General features: G+C 43.5%; 1 protein-coding gene across 1 annotated transcript; it reads left to right on the top strand.

Annotated features, from left to right (window-relative positions):
- The first annotated feature begins 751 nt into the window (after positions 1-751).
- LOC135517038 (BMP/retinoic acid-inducible neural-specific protein 3-like) lies at positions 752-17953 on the top strand. Its single transcript, XM_064941068.1, has 8 exons — positions 752-1320; positions 1637-1932; positions 6213-6406; positions 6913-7130; positions 10379-10484; positions 10884-11120; positions 11828-12050; positions 14060-17953. The coding sequence occupies exons 2-8, from the start codon at positions 1682-1684 to the stop codon at positions 15231-15233; spliced, it is 2403 nt and encodes an 800-aa protein (XP_064797140.1). The 5' UTR covers positions 752-1320; positions 1637-1681; the 3' UTR covers positions 15234-17953.
- Positions 17954-19461: the final 1508 nt, after the last annotated feature.

The following is a 19461-nucleotide window of genomic DNA, read 5'->3' as shown; positions in this document are numbered from 1 at the left end:
TCATAGTTGAAACAGTCTAATTAGCGATCCATCGCCTGCACCTGCCACTCACTCACCCCTCCTTAATCCTCAGTCCCAGAGGATCCACTTTCAACTACTGTCACTCCAGCGTCCATATCTTGTGAGAGGTGTCGACCGACCGGCACCGACCGGCGTATCAGCTAGCTGTGATGTTGCCATGATGAGAAAATATCAAAATGATACATCTGCTCCACACCTGTCTCCACTATCACTGAAATGACATATCGATTGCATCTTTAAGGAAATAAATTCTGAGCCAAAACTCATTTGAACTATAGCATGGTGCCAATCAGGACCTTCAGCCAAGTTTGATGTTGATTGTTTTTGGTAGGCTACCATACTGGTTGTAAGATATCAATAAATACCTAGCTATATGCATTTATACTACACTAATATCTGTTGAAAAAGATCAAGACATTGCTATGTATAAATTACCAATCTTTCAACATGCATATAACACATTTATAGCCTAAAGTCAGGCTGTGCATCATTGTGATTAGTAGATGCAGTACCAGCAGCTGTGTAGCCTTGTTGTCGTTTCAATCATCATCATCATTGCCATCTTCATCAACATTGAAATTGCTGTGGCTGCTCGAGCAGTTCGAGCTCACAGTCACCAAATTCCAAATGAAATACATTAATGTGCATTGTGAACAATGTTTCGTTTTGTCTAGAACGGAGCTCCAATCTGCTCAACCCCTCCATCATTCACACAACTGATACTGCAAGAGGGAGGCAGCAACTGCATGAGCTTAGGAATTGAAACCAGATAACGAATGATCAGGCTATTTGTGCACTCGATGTAGGAATTTTAGGGGTTACAAATTAAATTAGCAAGTGTTAAATTAAAAATAAGGAAGTTGAAAGAACGCGTATTCAATTCACTGATTGTGAATTATTGTTTTTGACCGCAATTATTTTACTCACTTGTTTGAGGCGGACGCACAGAGTTCTACCCCTTCTGTTTTGAGGCTGAAGTTGTTGCGCAAGGCAAATGTGAGATCCACCTGCAATCTACAGAGGAGTCTGCAATCTACGGAGGAGCCTTCCAATATTTGGATGTATGTGCTCTGGAATATAAAGTGGTTTATTTTCAGAAGGCAGGAAAAATAAACGTTTTTCCCCCTTGTTTGGTATTTCAGCCTCGCATCAATTCTTACACGGGCAGTTGAGCGAATTTATTTAATATTTTGACCACACGGAAAATGAAAATATCTTTTATCAGGGCTCGTGCAACCTCGAGATCTCTTTGAATCATTAAAAATAAACATAATTGGTCTCCACACTTTCAGAAATCAGGTAAGGACCCAAGCATATTATTTTACAATACAAGGTCTATCAAGTTGTATGCAACTGTAAGTGTGACGTGGAAATGCGCGGAAAACTGCATAGGAATGTTAATGTTGATTTATATACTTGTTTTTTTAACGTTTTTTATATTGAATTTATCACAGCTCTCCTTTTCAATCTTTCTTTAATATATCAAGTATCTCAGTGTAGAACAATTTCATGCAATATCATATACAGTACAATACTAAAGCTTATAAAATATCACAATTAATGTAGGCTAACATTCCTGAATTGGCAAATTCCCACAAATGGGTTGTCCCCCCAGGACAGGGGCAAAGTCCGGAGAGGATGAGGAGTCGCTGGGTGAAGCATGAGCTGCCAGGGAATCGGTCTTAGACAGGTGCCTGTGCTGCTCTTATGGGAGGGGGTCGCTCTGGGCCTGTTCTGCTGCTGGACATGGGCTGGGGTTGCTGCCGCCGCGGCCGGACCCAGTGATGGCGGTGGTGCTGGGCCCATGGGCTGGCTGCTGTCGGACAAAGGGCCCTTCCACAATGCCCTGGAGTTCACGGAGTCTGTGGAGAGACACCAGCAAGGCTACACCACCAGATACAAGATCTACAGGTGATCTCTCTCTCCACATCTATCTTTGCTTTCTCTTCTCTCTCCCTCCACCTTCATCTCTCCCCCTGCCCCCACCCCTCTTTTGCCCTCTACCATAGCTCTACACAAGTGAGGCTATTCTATTCTCCCTCTCTGAACAACCCTTCACTCCTATAGTTTGTGATTCTCAACTCTCAGATGGCATATAAGGGGTCTGAATACTTTCTGAATGAACTGTATGCTATAATTCAGTCCTCACCTTGAATGCGCTGTATATTAGTGTCTCAACTGCATACATTCCCCATGGACATGCAAATCCATGCGGAGTCAACACAGACGTCAACACGAACATAAGTAAACATACACTGGATGTCCACCAAAATTCGCATTGATGGGTATGGTGTCTGCAGAACTAGTGCAAATTGAAATTGAGGTCATGTGTTACACTGTGCTCTTAACATTACATTAACTTTTGGATTGGTGGTACTTGGTTGAATACACTCTCCACTCTAGTTCATGCTCTGTATCAGAAAGGATACAGACTGTTTTAGAAAAGCAGTATCGTCTGAAACATTCCTAAGTGGTCTGGAATAAATGGAAGGTGAAGTGGGTGTTCTTTTACATTTTGCATTTTTGTATTTTGAAGGTGAAGTGTTTGTACTGCACAAACTATCAAGGAACCATATATGATCATTGGAAAGTATAGGATGATGCTGGCCTTGTGCCACTGCAATTCACAATATAATGACATTACTATAATTAACAAAAATATAAACGCAACTGTAAAGTTTTGGTCTCATGTTTCATGAGCTGAATCCCCAGACTTTTCCATATGCACAAAAAGCTTATTTCTCTCAAATGTTGTGCACACATTTGTTTACAACCTTGTTAGTGAGTATTTGTATTTTGCCAAGATAATCCATCCACTGGACAGGTGTGGCATATCAAGAAGCTGATTAAACAACATGATCATTACACATGCCCCCCCCCCACCCCCCATGGTTGCGTCGCTGCCCAGTCATGTTAATTCCATAGATTAACTTTATTTAATTAAATTGACTGATTTCATTACATGAACGATAACTCAGTAAAATTGTTGAATGTTGCGTTTATATTTCTGTCCATTATAAATATGGCCCTGCTGGTCCACTATGGCTCAACACTTGTTCACCATCTTGTGGTAAGCTAGATAAAGGAGACTTTCTACTGGCTCTGAGAATTATATAGTCTTCTCTAAGAGCACACAGAGTCCCATCACCCATCTCCCGGAACAGCTCCTACTGATTTTAATTCTCTCTAGAGGACGGAGAAAAAGCAACATGGTATCCATTCAATTGAGATGAAGACCCCGCTCTGTTTGGATTGAAATATAATCATAGCGACGTAACCATGTGGATTAACATCGGATTCAGTTACAAGTGATTAAACCGACAGAACGCTGGTGTCCGTTTTTCCTCTCGACCGGCTCTCCATTTTCCCCGGGGGGCCTTCCCGTTTCTCCGCATTTGATTACACATGGCTCCGGGTCTTGAACAGGAAGCTGTCAGACTATTATCCACCAGTGTAGCGTTATCGTAGTATCCCTGCTTCCAATCCATAAGTGCTCACCGGTGAATAAGACCGCAGGCTAACGCCGGGGTACGATCTATAGTGCCCATCAAGTGACAACCGGAGAGGCACTGCAGTCTGCCTCTCGTTACGATGATTGGATGTAATGACATTCTCCACACTGGCCTTATTCCTCAATTATTTCTCTGCCGATCGTAACTCATGGCAGTGATTTGATTGCCTCCCATGAGGACGGAGCAGTAGGAGTCTTGACTGTAGCGACTGGAGAGAGAATTGCGTCTTAAGAATGCTAGAGTTTGCCTGTCCCCAATGGGATGTGACTGTGTAATTAACACTTGAGGTCGATGTGACACGTGTCAGTACACTCTGTATGTAGCGAGTAATGGTCATCACATACAGTTAATGGTGAATCACAAGGGCTTTGTGATATAAAATGGTGAACATGCAGTGCATTCGGAAAGTGTTCAGAGCCTTTCCCTTTTACACATTTTGTTGCGTTACACTCTTATTCTAAAATTGATTAATTTACATTTCTCCTCATTAAATCTACATACTATACCCCATAATGATAAAGTGAAAACAGGTTAAAAACTTTATTTGCAAATGTATTAAAAATAAAAGCAGGAATACCTTATATACATAAGTATTCAGACCCTTTGCTATGAGACTCGAAATTGAGCTCAGGTGCATCCTGTTTCCAGTGATCATCCTTGAGATGTTTCTACAACTTGATTGAAGTCCACCTGTGGTAAATTAATTTGGACATGATTTGGAAAGACACACACCTGTCTAAATATGGTCTCACAATTGACATTGCATGTCAGAGCGAAAACCAAGCCAAAGGAATTGTCCGTAGCGCTCCGAGACAGGATTGTGTCGAGGCACAGATCTGGGGAAGGGTACCAAAAATGTTCTGCAGCATTGAAGGCCCCCAAGAACATAGTGGCCTCCATCATTCTTAAATGGAAGAAGTGTGGAACCACCAAGACTCTTCCTAGAGCTGGCCTTCCGGCCAAACTTAGCAATCGAGGGAGAAGGGCTTTAGTCAGGGAGGTGACCAAGAACCTAATGGTCACTCTGACAGAGCTCCAGAGTTCCTTTGTGGAGATGAGAGAACCTTCCAGAAGGACAACCATCTCTACAGCACTCCACCAATCAGGTCTTTATGGTAGAGTGGCGGTAGCCCCTCCTCAGTAAAAGGCACATAACAGCCCGCTTTGAGTTTGCCAAAATGCACCTAAAGACTCTCAGACCATGAGAAACTAGATTCTCTGGTCTGATGACAGCAAGATTGAACTCTTTGGCCTGAATGCCATGTGTCACGTCTAGAGGAAACCTGGCACCATCCCTACGGTGAAGCATGGTGGTGACAGCATCATGCTGTGGGGATGCTTTTCAGCAGTAGGGACTGGGAGACTAGTCAGGATCGAGGAAAAGATTAATGGAGCAAAGTACAGAGAGATCCTTGAGGAAAACCTGCTCCAGAGCGTTCAGACTTCAGACTGCGGCAAAGGTTCACCTTCCAACAGGACAACGACACTAAGCACACAACCAAGACAACTCAGGAGTCTCTGAATTTCCTTGAGTGGCCCAGCCAGAGCCCGAACTTGAACCTGATCGAACAACTCTGGAGAAAAAAAAATAGCTGTGCAGCGACGCTCCCCATCCAACCTGACAGAGCTTGTGAGGATCTGCAGAGAAGAATGGGATAAACTCTCCCGATCCCAGTTGTGGCAAGCTTGTATCGTCATACCCAAGAAGACTCAAGGCTGTAATCGCTGCCAAAGATTAAAGGGTCTTAATACTTATGTAAATGTGATATTTCAGTTTTATGTTTGCAAACATTTCTAAAAAACAGTTTTTGCTCTGTCCTTGTGGGGTTTTGTGTGTAGATTGAGGGTGGGGGGGAACAATGTAATCAATTTTGGAATAATGATGTACTGTAACAAAAGGTGGAAAAAGTAAAGGGGTCTGAATACTTTCTGAATCCACTGTATTTGCTTTGCTATGGATGCCCCAAGTGCTCATACTCAATCCATTTCTATGGTTTCCTGAAAGGTTTCTAATTGCGTTCTAAATGGCTCAAGGTCTTAAGATGTTTCACGGTCACTCAGGTCTGGTTCAGGATAAGCTGTGGTACATGGTTACCCATGCTTATAGGGACGCTGCACTGGTTTATGGGCCCTAGTAGTTCATGGTCACATTGACAATTTATAGCACTTGTTATGCATTCATAGTGCTGCATTGGACTCCCATAAGGACTCATGCTACAGTAGCAATATGGTACTGTGGAGATCACCTTAGCAAAGACATTGCCCAACTGAGGTTTCTTTCCATCGCAACAGCTAGCTTGAAGCTCCAAAGAAATATGGCGATTGAGCAATAACAAACACAATTGCAAGATAAGGTCCTACCATCACAAACACCCCTACAGACCTGTGAACATATGTGTCTTGAGAGTGACCTCCTGTCTATTAGCCAGTGGCAGTCTGTCAGAGCAAATGTGGCAGAGTCTGAGTAAGAGAGATACTGCATGTATCTCTCTGCAAATGTTGTGCCTGTTTGCATTGGGTTTTATCTGTGAATGAATTCCACAATTACATTCGACAGGAATGTTCTCAACAGCCTATTTAGTTTAATGTGATATTTTTACAAAGTTTAAAACTCTTTCCACAAATCAAGAACTCAAATCAACTATTGTATGAAACATGTTATCGTGACGTTGTTTACAGGGAGTTTGGCAGATGGAAGGTCAACAGCCTGGCGGTGGAGTGGCGTGACAACAGTGGCGGCCTGGCTCCGCCCCTCGACCCTGACTTCATGCACACGGTCAGGCAGCTTGGGAGGCGGCCCACACTCCGCAGGATCACTGAGAAAATCATCAAGAAGTACGGGACTCACCTCCTACTCTCCGCCACGATGGGAGGTACAGTAAAGGGAGGCTCCGAACGTTGGCTCCCACTTGACCCGCATTACAGCAGTATTGTGCCCTGGGAGATGTCTTAGACTAAAAATAAGTGTGTTTTTGTCAAGAGAATTTTGGTTAACTCTCATGTCAAAACCTACTCTTCTCAGTGTCTGAGATACATTCAGTAACTTAGCTACAACAGATTCCTCTGTAGAAGCGGTTGATTCTCAATGTAACTTGCAAATCATACAGTTTGGATGTGATGTATGTTATATGTTATATATATATGTTATGTGCATAAAGAGCTTTATACACTAAAGCAGAGGGCTCAGTTCAGTATGGTTGTTGAACTGGGATGAGATTAAACATAGATCACATGTTCTGCCCATTACCATTCTTCAACACAGTCATTGAATAATTGGAACCTCCCTGAAGGAGAGATGGGAGATAATTACCATTGATTAACGTCTCTGGCCCAGCCGCTCAGTCTCCCATTTCCTCATTTCCTGTTGCTTTGTAATCAGGGGAGGAGTCCTTGACGATATTTGTGGATAAGAGGAAGCTAAGCCGCGACCCGGAACCATGGGCTGGAGCTCAGGGCAGCAGACACAACGTTACGGGGGCCATGGCAGGGGCGGTGACCCTGGAGGCCCTTCACCAGCTGGCTGCCTCCTACTTCACCGACAGGGAGAGCACTCTGCGCCGGCTCCACCACCTCCAGATTGCCTCCACTGCCATCAGGGTAAGAGGCCCTCGACTGCCCTCTGCCTCTGGGCATACGGAGTTGAAGTTAGATGCGAATAGGTTACTATATACAATATAGGTTACTACAGAATAGGTTAGTATATACAGAATAGGAGGTCAAACTGTTAAACCTGTGCTGCTGCTGTGGGGATTTGTTTTGTTTCTATGTTTCTGTGTGGGGGGAGGGGTGGGGGGTAAGCTGCTGCCAACATTTTATTGTGGATAATTTATTTATGTGAAATAGTCTAAGTGTAGCGTGTTGATTTTCCTTATTGTCGGACTCCCGCTGTGCGGATTTGGTATGTAAGAGTTGCAGCATAGTCTATCTCAAGATGAAACTGCTGAGAATTAACATGTTTCAAGTCATAAGAAATGCATGTGATTTCCATCAGGCTGTACCCACGTGTTCCAATGATATATTCAAGGGATGGACAGATGGACAGGTTTCTGTCGATAAAGAATGTGTACCCACAACAACAAAATATACACATCACATAAAATATCCACCACCATATTTTACAGTAGGTAATGGTATTCTGTTCTGCTTATGCATCCTTATTTCGACACCAAACCCGCCACTGGTGTCCGTGGCCAAAGAGCTTTATTTTCATGTCATCTGACCAAAGCCCCAGTTCCAATCCAAGTACCAGTGGTGTTCAGCAAAACTCTCGACGTTTACATTTGTTGGATGACATGAAAATAAAGCTCTTTGGCCACTCGTTGGTGGGTTTGGCATCGAAATAAGGATGTATAAGCAGAAAGGAAACCCATCCCTACTGTAAAATAGGGTGGTGGAGCTTTGATGTTATGGGGCGGTTTTGCTTGTACTGGTCCTGGGACCTTTTTTAAGGTCAACGGCATCATGAACTTTACCCAGTACCAGGACATTTTAGCCATAAACCTGTTTGCCTCTGCTAGGAGCCTGAAACGTGGCCCCATGTGGATCTTCCAAGCACACAACAAAATCCACAAAGAAATGGTTAATTGTCCACAAAATCAACATTTTGGGTTGGCCAAGGTTTGATGTTCTCCTTTAATGAGTACACTACTGGAACACACATACACTATATAAACAAAACTATGTGGACACCTCTTCAAATGAGTAGATTTGGCTATTTCAGCCACACTCGTGGCTGACAGGTGTATAAAATCGAGCACACAGCCATGCAATCTCCATAGACAAACATTGGCAGTAGAATGGCCTTACTGAAGAGTTCATTGACTTTCAACGTGACACCATCATAGGATGCCACATGTCCAACAAGTCAGTTCGTCAAATTTCTGTCCTGCTAGAGCTGTGCCGGTTAACTGTAAGTGCTGTTATTGTGAAGGGGAAACGTCTAGGAGCAACAACAGCTCCGCCTCGAAGTGGTAGGCCACACAAGCTCACAGAACGGGACTGAGTGCTGAAGTGCGTAGTCGTCTGTCTACGGTTGCAACACTCACTACCGAGTACCAAACTGCCTATGGAAGCAACGTCAGCACAATAACTGTTTGTCAGGAGCTTCATGAAATGGGTTTCCAAGGCCGAGCAGAAACACACAAGCCTAAGATCATCATGCACAATGCCAAGTGTCGGCTGGAGTGGTGTTAAGCTCGCCGCCATTGGACTCTGGAGCAGTGGAAGCACGTTCTCTGAAGTGATGAATCATGCTTCACCATCTGGCAGTCTGACGGACGAATCTGGGTTTGGTGGAAGCCAGAAGAAAGCTACCTGCTCCAATGCATAGTGCCAAATGTAAAGTTTGGTGGAGGAGTAATGGTCTGGGGCTGTTTTTCATGGTTTGGGCTAAAAGCCCCTTAGTTTCAGTGAAGGAAAAGCTTTACTCTACAGCATACAATGTTCCTAGGTCGTCATTGAAAATAAGAATTTGTTCTTAACTGACTTGCCTGGTTAAATAAAGGTAAAATACAAAAAAATTAAAATACAATGACATTCTCGATGATTCTGTGCTTCCAACTTCGTGGCAACAGTTTCGGGAAGACCCTTTCCTGTTTCAGCATGACAATGCCCCTGTGCACAAAGCAAGGTCCATACAGAAATGGTTTGCCGAGATCGGTGTGGAGATCTTGACTGGCCTGCACAGATCCCTGACCTCCACCCCTTTGAACACCTTTGGGATGAATTGGAACGCTGACTGTGAGCCAGGCCTAATCAGCCAACATCAGGGCCCGACCTCACTACTGCTCACGTGGCTGAATGGAAGCAAGTCCCCGTAGCAATGTTCCAACATCTAGTGGAAAGCCTTCCCAGAAGAGTGAAGGCTGTTATAACAGCAAACGGGGGACCAACTCCATATTAATGCCAATGATTTTAGAATGAGATGTTCGACAAGCAGGTGTCCACATACTTTTGGTTATGTAGTATACTATTCATTCAGATTAGTGCTGAGCAATTAACAGAAATGTCAGTTATTTTTGGGGGGTGTTCTGTGAGCTCAAGGCGCACATTGCACAGCTTCTCTAGAGATAAATCAGGAAACTGTGCGATGTACTAGGGAGCGGTAATGACCTACAATGACCATGATCCATTGCGCATCTACTTGTCCAGTCTGTGTTTCTTTTTTGTCTGCTATGGAAGAGGCAGAAGAATGCACAATCACGAGGGGATATAGAGTGGCAGCTGTTGCTTCGCGAGGTATCGCTAGCAGTAAAATTGCAAATTTTGCTCTCCATCCCATGCCAAAATGATTAGAATTGCATGAAATGAGAGTTATAAAATTGCAAAAACTTCTCTCTGCTCCATGGCAAAATGTGTAGAATTGCAGGAAATTAACTTTAAAACGTATATTTGTTCTCTTCGCTGTCATGATGGGGCCTGCTAAAATGTTTTGCCTGCAAGGGGGTGGGGGGAGGGGGGTAATTCAGCAGTCCTAAAAATATGCCTTATTTACTTTGAAGAACTAAATTGTGATTTTGTCAGACAGCAGTTCTATAGAGATGATATGATGCTTTGGAATGAAAATAATACTACCACTACCATCATAGAGCTTTTAATATTATTATTTTATTTTTTATTATTATTAAATTGTTGTTACAGCATTCAAACAAAACAATCAAACCCAATATCGAAAACCGTGATTTCTTTTTTAATCATTGAACCGAAACCGAACCGACCTCAAAAAGCACTAATTGCTCAGAACTCATTCAGATCCACAGAATGTGTTCAGATGTTTGATGCAGGAAACAAAACATGGGTAAACTACGGAACATTCATTCAGTTCATTTGTTACCGTTCCTCCCCAGGTGACTGAAACCAGGACGGGCCCGCTTGGATGCAGTAACTATGACAACCTTGACTCTATCAGCTCAGTACTGGTCCACAGTCCAGAAAACAAGATCCAGTTACAAGGTACTTCTGAAACCTGATCTACAGACAAAATGTCAGCAGGCATAGTCTACAGACAAAATGTCAACAGGTGTATCACTCTGGAAGAACATGAATGAATCAGGTGTGGCTTTCATGGTTTACTAATTTATTCCCAACAAGTTAAAGGGACTACTGCACAGTAACTTACTACAGCTGCCTCTATATGGGGTGCATTCTTAAGAGGTCCAATGCAGTAAATACAGGCGATAGTAGTTCTTATCTGCAATCGAATTGGCTCTCGAGGCTAATCCACAAGGAACGTATTCATACCCCTGGATGACTGTAATTGGTACATCCTCAAAAGAAATGTAGCTGCAGTGCCTGATTGTTGTGCCTTCTTACACTCCGAAATACTTACCTAGGTCTCACTTGCCTCCCCAGGACTCCAGGTAATTCTACCAGCCTACCTGCGGAGCCGCTTCGTCCAAGCAGCCCTCAGCTACATCGGCTGTAACTCGGAGGGCCAGTTTGTTTGCAGGGCCAGTGACTGCTGGTGCCAGTGCAGCCCGGACTTCCCACAGTGCAACTGTCCACAGACGGACCTCCATGCCCTGGAGAACAACCTACTGCGCCTCAGGGAGGCTTGGACACTGGCCAACCAGGAGTTTGTGGAATCAGGTGTTTACTGGAGTTAGTTGAATATGCAACAGTTCAATGTACTTGGTGATGAGCGGACAATTGAGAAGGCTGGGTGCCAGTATATTTCTGCTTTAGCCAGCTTGTTGATGAATTGCAACAATGTAGTGTTGAGTGTAGGGAGTCAGGTCTTCAGGCTCACATTCAATAAGGTTTCATATGTATGGAAATAATAAAAATCCCCATTGTGCAATTTTTCATTGAGATATGGTCGTGGAGTAGGGTGCATAGTAGTTTTAAACCTTCACATAACAAAAGCGTATGTATTTCTCACTCCACTGAAATACCCTTGTTTCAACAAAAACCTTGATATAATAGGTTAACGCGGCGATTTAAATGGTCTTGCTTCGATAACGTAGACAGCTGGACGTGTATTGTTTGCACCCACTCCTAGTTACTCACCATCTGATACATTACCACTTTAATGACTGAGGTTGGATAACTATCCCTCACGACTCCAAATTACAGACAGGTGGTAAATAGAATGTGATACATTTTTGCTCCAATTAAATAATGTCAGTTCTGTTCTCTAGCAAGTCACAAACAAAAAGAACAACCAGTTGTTTATTCATACTTGTTTTTTTCTTCTTTTCTCAGACAGTGAGAACAGACACTTTTTTTGACACATTCTCAGAAAATAAAACTTTACTTATCCATGTTTTGTTTTTCTTATTCTGTTTTTATTCCAGAGGAGTTCCAAAGTTTTGTTGGAAGGTTGCCAACCCATTACGCCGTGAACACATCTGTCGTGGAGCACTTGTGGAGCATGGATGGGGGTCTGCTCCAACGCTATAGGCAGCTGGAGACCACGAGTGGCCTGCTCCTTGACAAAGCACGTCGCGCCGCGAACAAGCTCTTCAGTCTTAGCAAGAGATGCCGCCATCGGCCCAGGATAGTGCTGCAGAGGGAGAGGTACAGAGTATTTTTAGGGGGTTCGTTAACCCCGAGGTCCCCCCTAAAATACCTTGTCTTGTATTTATGCAACTGATTTATTTCACTGTACGAGAAAGAAATGCACTTTTGGGGAAACAAAAGCTGAGAGGTTAAGAAAGGAGACAAGAAGTGCTGACGGTAGAAATTGAGTCTCACCTGGGAAAACCCGAATTAAGGGTAGTTGGACGACCGGCAGTAGCTTATTGCAGTACAATTAGAACCGTTTCTACTTTCTTATCCGAAGTATCTAAGACCACGGTGCTCAGGAGTTGTGGTAGGCCTACATACTAGGTCACAATAAGTCTTTGGATAATGTGGAATGTCCACACTCAGAAAGGAGTATGAAGAACACACGTTTTGACATTCAAACGTTTGTGCTTGAGATCCCGCCTCTTCTACAGTAACCAATTACATGCAATCCCTTTCAATCCCTTTCATTGATGTTAACCGCCAAAAACTACAGTCGGAAGTGCATTCAATTTAGAATTTGGATAGCCTGGTCCCAGAACTCTTTGTGCTTTACTGGGGCTGGCAAAATAGATCTGGGACCATGCTTCTGTACCTCTAAAAATATGGTTTCTGAGTAAACGATGAATGGTTTTTGCCCTGTGACTACTGTGGTTTCCTGGTTCAGCCCTATGCCCTGCTACCTGGCCCACCAGTAATTAGTTACTCCAGCTTTCCAGAGCAGCTCTCCTTTTATCGTATCTTCACTGTGATGGATTCCTCGCTCCTGACCGCTCTGTTTCGATAGCCATTCTTTGTATAGGAAATGAACTAAATGGCACAATTACTTCGGTTCTCCTGCCATATGCAAGCTCTGCTTCCTCAATCCAATTACACTGCTTTATCACACCTCGCTGGTAGTAAAATGGGGGATTTGATGGAGGTGCAGAATTATTAAACTTGTACATTTTATTGCATCTGTTCCCATGAAACCTTTTATTCTTTAAAAGCTCTGTAATTGTACTGAGTTGTTGGTATATGCCGTATTCATACATTGAACAAAAATGTGTGTGTGTGTGTGTGTGTGTGTGTGTGTGTGTCTCCCTCCATCGCCACCCACCTGCCTACTCAGGGGGAATTCACGACTAGATGAGCATGTTCATTTTGGTCTGATTTGTCTTGCATTGCAACAGCTGAGCCTACGAGAGCAGAAATGGGGCTTCTGATCTGCCTATCCCTCTCAATTTACGATATTGTTGCTGTTAATGTGCAGTATGAATCCTGCTGTGTCTGAGGAGATGTTTTTCACATACAATCAGGTAAAAAATGATTGGCACCCTTGATTAAGATTAGCAAATAAGACTGTATAAAATAAATACTGAGCTATATTGTATGCTCCAATTTGAAAATGTTTATGCTAATACAATTGCTCAGAGAAAGATTTTGTTTAACAAGTAATTTTTTTTGGCCCGCAAAAAGATAAGGGTTAAAATGATTGGCACCCCTGTTTTCAATACTTTTCAAAACCTCACCTTGCGAGGATAATGTCACTGAGCCTTTTTCTAAACACATCGGGAGCGATCTTAGACCATTCCTCCAAACAGAATCTTTCCAGTTCTTTGATATCCTTTGTCTGTGCTTATGGACTGCCCCTCTTCAATTCAAACCACAGGTTTTAAGTCCTGAGATTGCGATTTTGTGGCCAATTAACCATTTCTTTGTGGATATTGATGCGTGTTTGGGATTATTTTTTCACTGGAAGATCCAGTTGTAATCAAGTTTCAGCCTCTGTCCTGGTACTTGGTAAAGTTCCCTTTTTCTGTTGTTGCATACAAATATTTATTTTATACTGGGTTTTTTGCTCATCTTTATAAAGGACGCCAATCATTTTGGACCTGACTGGATCTCATGGACAGAAAACAAGAAAATGGACTCACAAAAGTGACCAAAACAAAAGAAAACGTAAATTTACTAAGCAATCAAAATGTAAAGTGACTAAGAAGTTACCCTCATCTACAGTATGTTCTATCCTCTGTCCTCAGACCCCTTCGCTACTGGCTGAGCTACATCCTGTCCCTTCTGTACTGCAGTGAGAATGACCACATCGGCCTGTACTCTGTGGAGACCCGCAGCTGCTCCTGCCCCTACCTCCACCCCCCCTGCCAGGGCCCCATCCCCTGCTCAGTAGGAGAGGGCCCCCGCTGCACCTCCTGTTCCACTGAGAACCGCACCCGCTGCTCCAGCTGCAACTCGGGCTTTACCCTGGGCCAGGGGCTGTGCCGACCTGCCGTGCCTGACCCAACGGACCCCTACCTGGGCTTGGAGAGCGACCGCGACCTCCAGGACCTGGAGCTGTGCTACCTGCTCCAGCACCGGGACCCGCGCATCACCTTGCACGGCATCTTCGTCAGCAACGACGTTCGCCTCAACGCCTGGTTTGACCCGTCGTGGCGGAAGAGGATGCTGCTGACCTTGAAGAGCAACCGCTACAAGTCCAACCGTGTGCACATGCTCCTGGGGGTGGCGCTCCAGGTGTGCCTGACCAAGAACAGCACGCTGGAGCCTGCGCTGTCCGTGTTCGTCAACCCGTTCGGGGGCAGCCACTCGGAGAGCTGGACCATGCCCATCGGCCAGCACGGCTACCCCGACTGGGAGCGGACCAAGCTGGATATCCCCCTGGACTGCTACAACTGGACCTTGACACTGGGCAACCGGTGGAAGAGCTTTTTCGAGACAGTGCATTTCTACCTGAGGAGCCGCATTAGGGATTCGGTGCCAGGATTGGCTCCAGGGCCAGAGGTTAGGGGACACAGGAACGCTAGTACAGTGTACCTGGAATCACCAGAGGGCACCGTGGAACCAGTGGTAGCATCTTCATCCCAGAACATGGGCTACATGAAGATCAACAGCATGCAGCTGTTTGGATACAGCATGCACTTTGACCCGGACACCATCCAGGACCTGATCTTGCAGCTGGACTACCCGTACACTCAGGGATCCCAGGACTCGGCCCTGCTGCAGCTGGTGGAGATCCGCTACAGGGTCAACCGACTCTCTCCTCCAGGGGCTCAACAGATGGACCTGTTCTCATGTCTGCTCCGTCACAGACTGAAACTGTCCAGCTCTGAAGTGACCAGAATACTGGCTTCCTTACAGGCTTTCAGTGCCAGACAACCAAACTCTGTGGAGTACGAAGCAACCAAACTATGTAGTTAATAATGAGCGGTGGGCAGGGCCAATGTGATGTTTTTTTGTATTAACCCAATCAGAGACAATGTCTGCCACATAAGCTTATAGATTTTGTCCAATGGGTCCATTTGTGTCGGTGTACACTGTTCATGGCTTTAGTTGTATGTAAGTGTCATTGAATTTGATGTTTTTAATCACTCAAATCAATCAAATTGCTTTCATTTGTGTACTTTTATACATTTTAGGAAACAAACCATCAATTGGTTATTACATTGATACTAACATGCACCCGACTGGAGCATGTGAGTGAGAGAGATGGGAGTGAGACGCTGCATATGGGCTGTGTTTGTACTGACCATCTGAAGCTGCAGAATACATTGTCTCACAGTGTCTCTATTCTCCAATGGGGAGAGAAGGCATCATTGGCACAGATTACCAAGCATATAGTGGGGAGATTGAGAGTAGTAGCCTCCTACTCTGTACCTGGCTGACATTCACATTTACTATGAGGGATGAGGGAGGGAAGCAGAGAGACATGCAAAGCATCAAACACGGGCTAGGTATCAATGGCCATGATCAGAGATACAGTTGAAGTCTGACGTTTACATACACCTTAGCCAAATACATTAAAACTCAGTTTTTAACAATTCCTGACATTTAATCCTAGTAGAAATTCCCTGTTTCAGGTCAGTTAGGACTCAGCACTTTAGTTTAAGTATGTGAAATGTCAGAATAATAGTAGAGAGAATGATTTATTTCAGCTTTTATTTCTTTCATCACATTCCCAGTGGGTCAGAAGTTTACATACACTCAATTAGTATTTGGCAGCATTGCCTTTAAATTGTTTAACTTGGGTCAAATGTTTCAGGTAGCCTTCCACAAGCTTCCCACAATAAGTTGGGTGAATTCTGGCCCATTCCTCCTGACAGAGCTGGTATAACTGAGTCAGGTTTGTAGGCCTCCTTGCTCGCACACGCTTTTTCAGTTCTGGCCACAAATTCTCTATAGGGCTTTGTGATGGCCACTCTAATATCTTGACTTTGTGGCCCTTAAGCCATTCTGCCACAACTTTGGCAGTATGATTGGGGTCATTGTCCATTTGGAAGACCCATTTGCGACCAAACTTTGGGGCGGCAGGGTAGCCTAGTGGTTAGAGCGTTGGACTAGCAACCAGAAGGTTGCGAGTTCAAACCCCCGAGCTGACAATGTACAAATCTGTCATTCTGCCCCTAAACAGGCAGTGTTCCCAGGCTGTCATTGAAAATAAGAATCTGTTCTTAACTGACTTGCCTGGTTAAATAAAGGTAAAATAAAAATAAAATTCCTGACTGATGTCTTGAGATGTTGCTTCAATATATCCACATAATTTTCCTTTCGTCATGAAGCCATCAATTTTGTTAAGTGCACTAGTCCCTCCTGCAGCAAAGCACCCCCACAACATGATGCTGCCACCCCTGTGCTTCACGGTTGGAATGGTGTTCTTCGGCTTGCAAGCAACCCCCTTTTTCCTCTAAACATAACGATGGTCATTATGGCCAAACAGTTCTATTTTTGTTTCATCAGACCAGAGGACATTTCTCCAAAAAGTACAATCTCTGTCCCTATGTGCAGTTGCAAACCGTAGTCTGGCTTTTTTTTTATGGCGGTTCTGGAGCAGTGGCTTCTTCCTTGCTGAGCGGCCTTTCAGGTTATGTCGATATAGGACTCGTTTTACTGTGGATATAGATGCTTTTGTACTGGTTTCCTCCAGCATCTTCACAAGGTCCTTTGCTGTTGTTCTGGGATTGATTTGCACTTTTCGCACCAAAGTACGTTCATCTCTAGGAGACAGAACGCATCTCCTTCCTGAGCGGTATAACGGCCGCGTGGTCCCATGGTGTTTATACTTGCGTACTATTGTTTGTACAGATGTACGTGTTACCTTCATGCATTTAGAAATGGTTCCCAAGGATGAACCAGACTTGTGGAGGTCAAAGATTTGTTTTGAGGTCTTGGCTGATTTCTTTTGATTTTCCTATGATGTCAAGCCAAGAGGCACAGAGTTTGAAGGTAGGCCTTGAAATACATCCACAGGTACACCTCCAATTGACTCAAATTATGTCAATTAACTTATCAGAAGCTTCTAAAGCCATGACATCATTTTCTGGAATTTTCCAAGCTGTTCAAAGGCACAGTCAACTTAGTGTATGTAGTGTTCTGACCAACTGGAATTGTGATACAGTGAATTATAAGTGAAAAAATCTGTCTGTAATCAATTGTTGGAGAATTACTTGTGTCATGCACAAAGTAGATGTTCTAACCGACTTGCCAAAACTATAGTTTGTTAGCAAGAAATTTGTGGAGTGCTTGAAAAACAAGTTAATGACCTAAGGGTACCTAAGGGTACGTGAACTTCCGACTTCAACTGTAGTTCTCACGCGGAGCAAGAGGGAGTTGATTTAAAGTCTCAAAGACCATTGGGTAAATCTTAAATAGCACTTGTGCAGAAGTCACTAGTAGTCAAGAAATCTAGATTCATAAGACATTTTCTCCTGGGGGTAAATGAGAGACTTGATTTTCTGATATTCTCTACTAACCACTGCTCATATTGAATTTAAAGAGGATGAGAGCTGAAGGGATTATGCAGTGTGATGGTACTTTATGGAGGTAGGGGGTATTTTTCGACTGGGTGTTTTTCTGTAGTCTAATAGTGAGAAGCTTGTACATGTTATTTATGCCAGACTTTTTAAAAATCAAATAAAAAACAATCAGAGTAATCCATCCCTTCTCTTCCTTTGTTGTAATTCTAATTTAAGGGAAATAGAAAGTGGGTAGAAACAGAAGCAATTGACTTGAAAACACTACAAACGACGCACTCCTTGTCCCCAAAATATGCAGTCGTTAATTTGTAAGTAAATTGGATTGCTTTCCAAATTTGACAGAACCATTTTCAGTGAGGCAAGGTTTAAATTTCTAGTCAGTTAAAAAAAAGGTCCTAGTTATATTTGCATATCCAAATGGAAAGTAAAGTAATTAAAATCAAGGCTGAGTAAACAAACAATTAAACAGCTATGCCACCCATGTGTAGCATTTCATCGACAAGGCCCAAATGTACTTGAACAAACCCTTTATAATGCTCCTTGATTGTGGGGTTGCAACGTCCCCGGATCGCTAACCTTTATACTGTGTTGTCTTTCAAAATGTTATTTATCAAGAGGGAACCAACGTCATTCAGTAGGGAGGCCATTTTCTTCTGTTGAAATATGTTAATTCAATGGTTGTTCACAACTGTCCAATTTTGTAATCATGGTGTTTGATTGTGATTGTACAGCATGTAGGCCTATATCTGCCAATGTAGAGTTTTTAAACACACAGAGACAGAGATGAGCATCGAAGGATGAAGGAAACACACACACACACACACACACACACACTGAATGATTAGCTGAGGCTTTGGGCTGACAGGCCAGTGGGCCTTGGAGGAAACATGAGTTAGACTAATGTGTGTGTCTGTTTTACAAGTGGGCTTGCGAGGGGAGGCCGGGCTACGGTGAAGAGGAAGAGTTTATGGAGAGGAGTCTCTCAGGAGAGGCATTAAAAATAATGTCTGACAATCCACAGGAAGGAATGAACTCGCCCTGGAAGTCCACCGAGACCAAACGAGAAATCTGTGTGTTCATTGTACAACAGCAGTTCCTCTATATGAAACAGCCCTGTTGTTAAAGCTGAGCCACGCTCTACCGTGCTGGCCGGGTTAGGCATCCACCACTGGAACCGTGCTGGAAAGAACAGTATCAAAATAAAATATATGAGCCAACATAGTATGTTTCTGGTTGGCACGGTAGTGTGAAAAGGGGACATGTGAGCTAAATGTATCCACACACAGGGATAGAGCAGGAACTGAACATAGAGTGACTGATAACTGTAAGAGAATATAAACATGTTCTCCTCATCATGCATATATGACACGATACAAATCATCGTCTAAGGTATTGGTTTTATTTATTGTTAATAGATTCAAGCCCCCTCAACAATACTTGACACAATCTTTTTAATGCACCCTTTAAAAATATTTTTTTTAAGATTTCTATTGCTATCCTTGAGACCTACCCCAGCTAGCACATAAGGTTCTGGAACATTCTTAGCACATATAAGGAACTTGACAAAAAAAACATAATTTTATTGGTTACTGCATTATGTAATTTTTTGGGTGACCAGACCATATTCACATAAAATTGTAAGTTGTAGATCCACTATTTCTATTTCTTAAGTTCCA

This window comes from Oncorhynchus masou, chromosome 3, assembly GCF_036934945.1.
Source record: "Oncorhynchus masou masou isolate Uvic2021 chromosome 3, UVic_Omas_1.1, whole genome shotgun sequence".
NCBI lineage: Eukaryota > Metazoa > Chordata > Actinopteri > Salmoniformes > Salmonidae > Oncorhynchus > Oncorhynchus masou.
This window is presented reverse-complemented; position numbering and strand designations above follow the sequence as displayed.

What these genes read in the sequence shown, in the direction of transcription:
- LOC135517038 (XM_064941068.1), top strand. Translation starts at nt 1,682, where the DNA reads ATGAGCTGCCAGGGAATCGGTCTTAGACAGGTGCCTGTGCTGCTCTTA. An exon ending in AAACAAGATCCAGTTACAAG is followed by an intron (nt 10,485 to 10,883) that starts GTACTTCTGAAA and finishes TTGCCTCCCCAG; the next exon opens with GACTCCAGGTAATTCTACCA. An exon ending in CCAGGAGTTTGTGGAATCAG is followed by an intron (nt 11,121 to 11,827) that starts GTGTTTACTGGA and finishes TTTTTATTCCAG; the next exon opens with AGGAGTTCCAAAGTTTTGTT.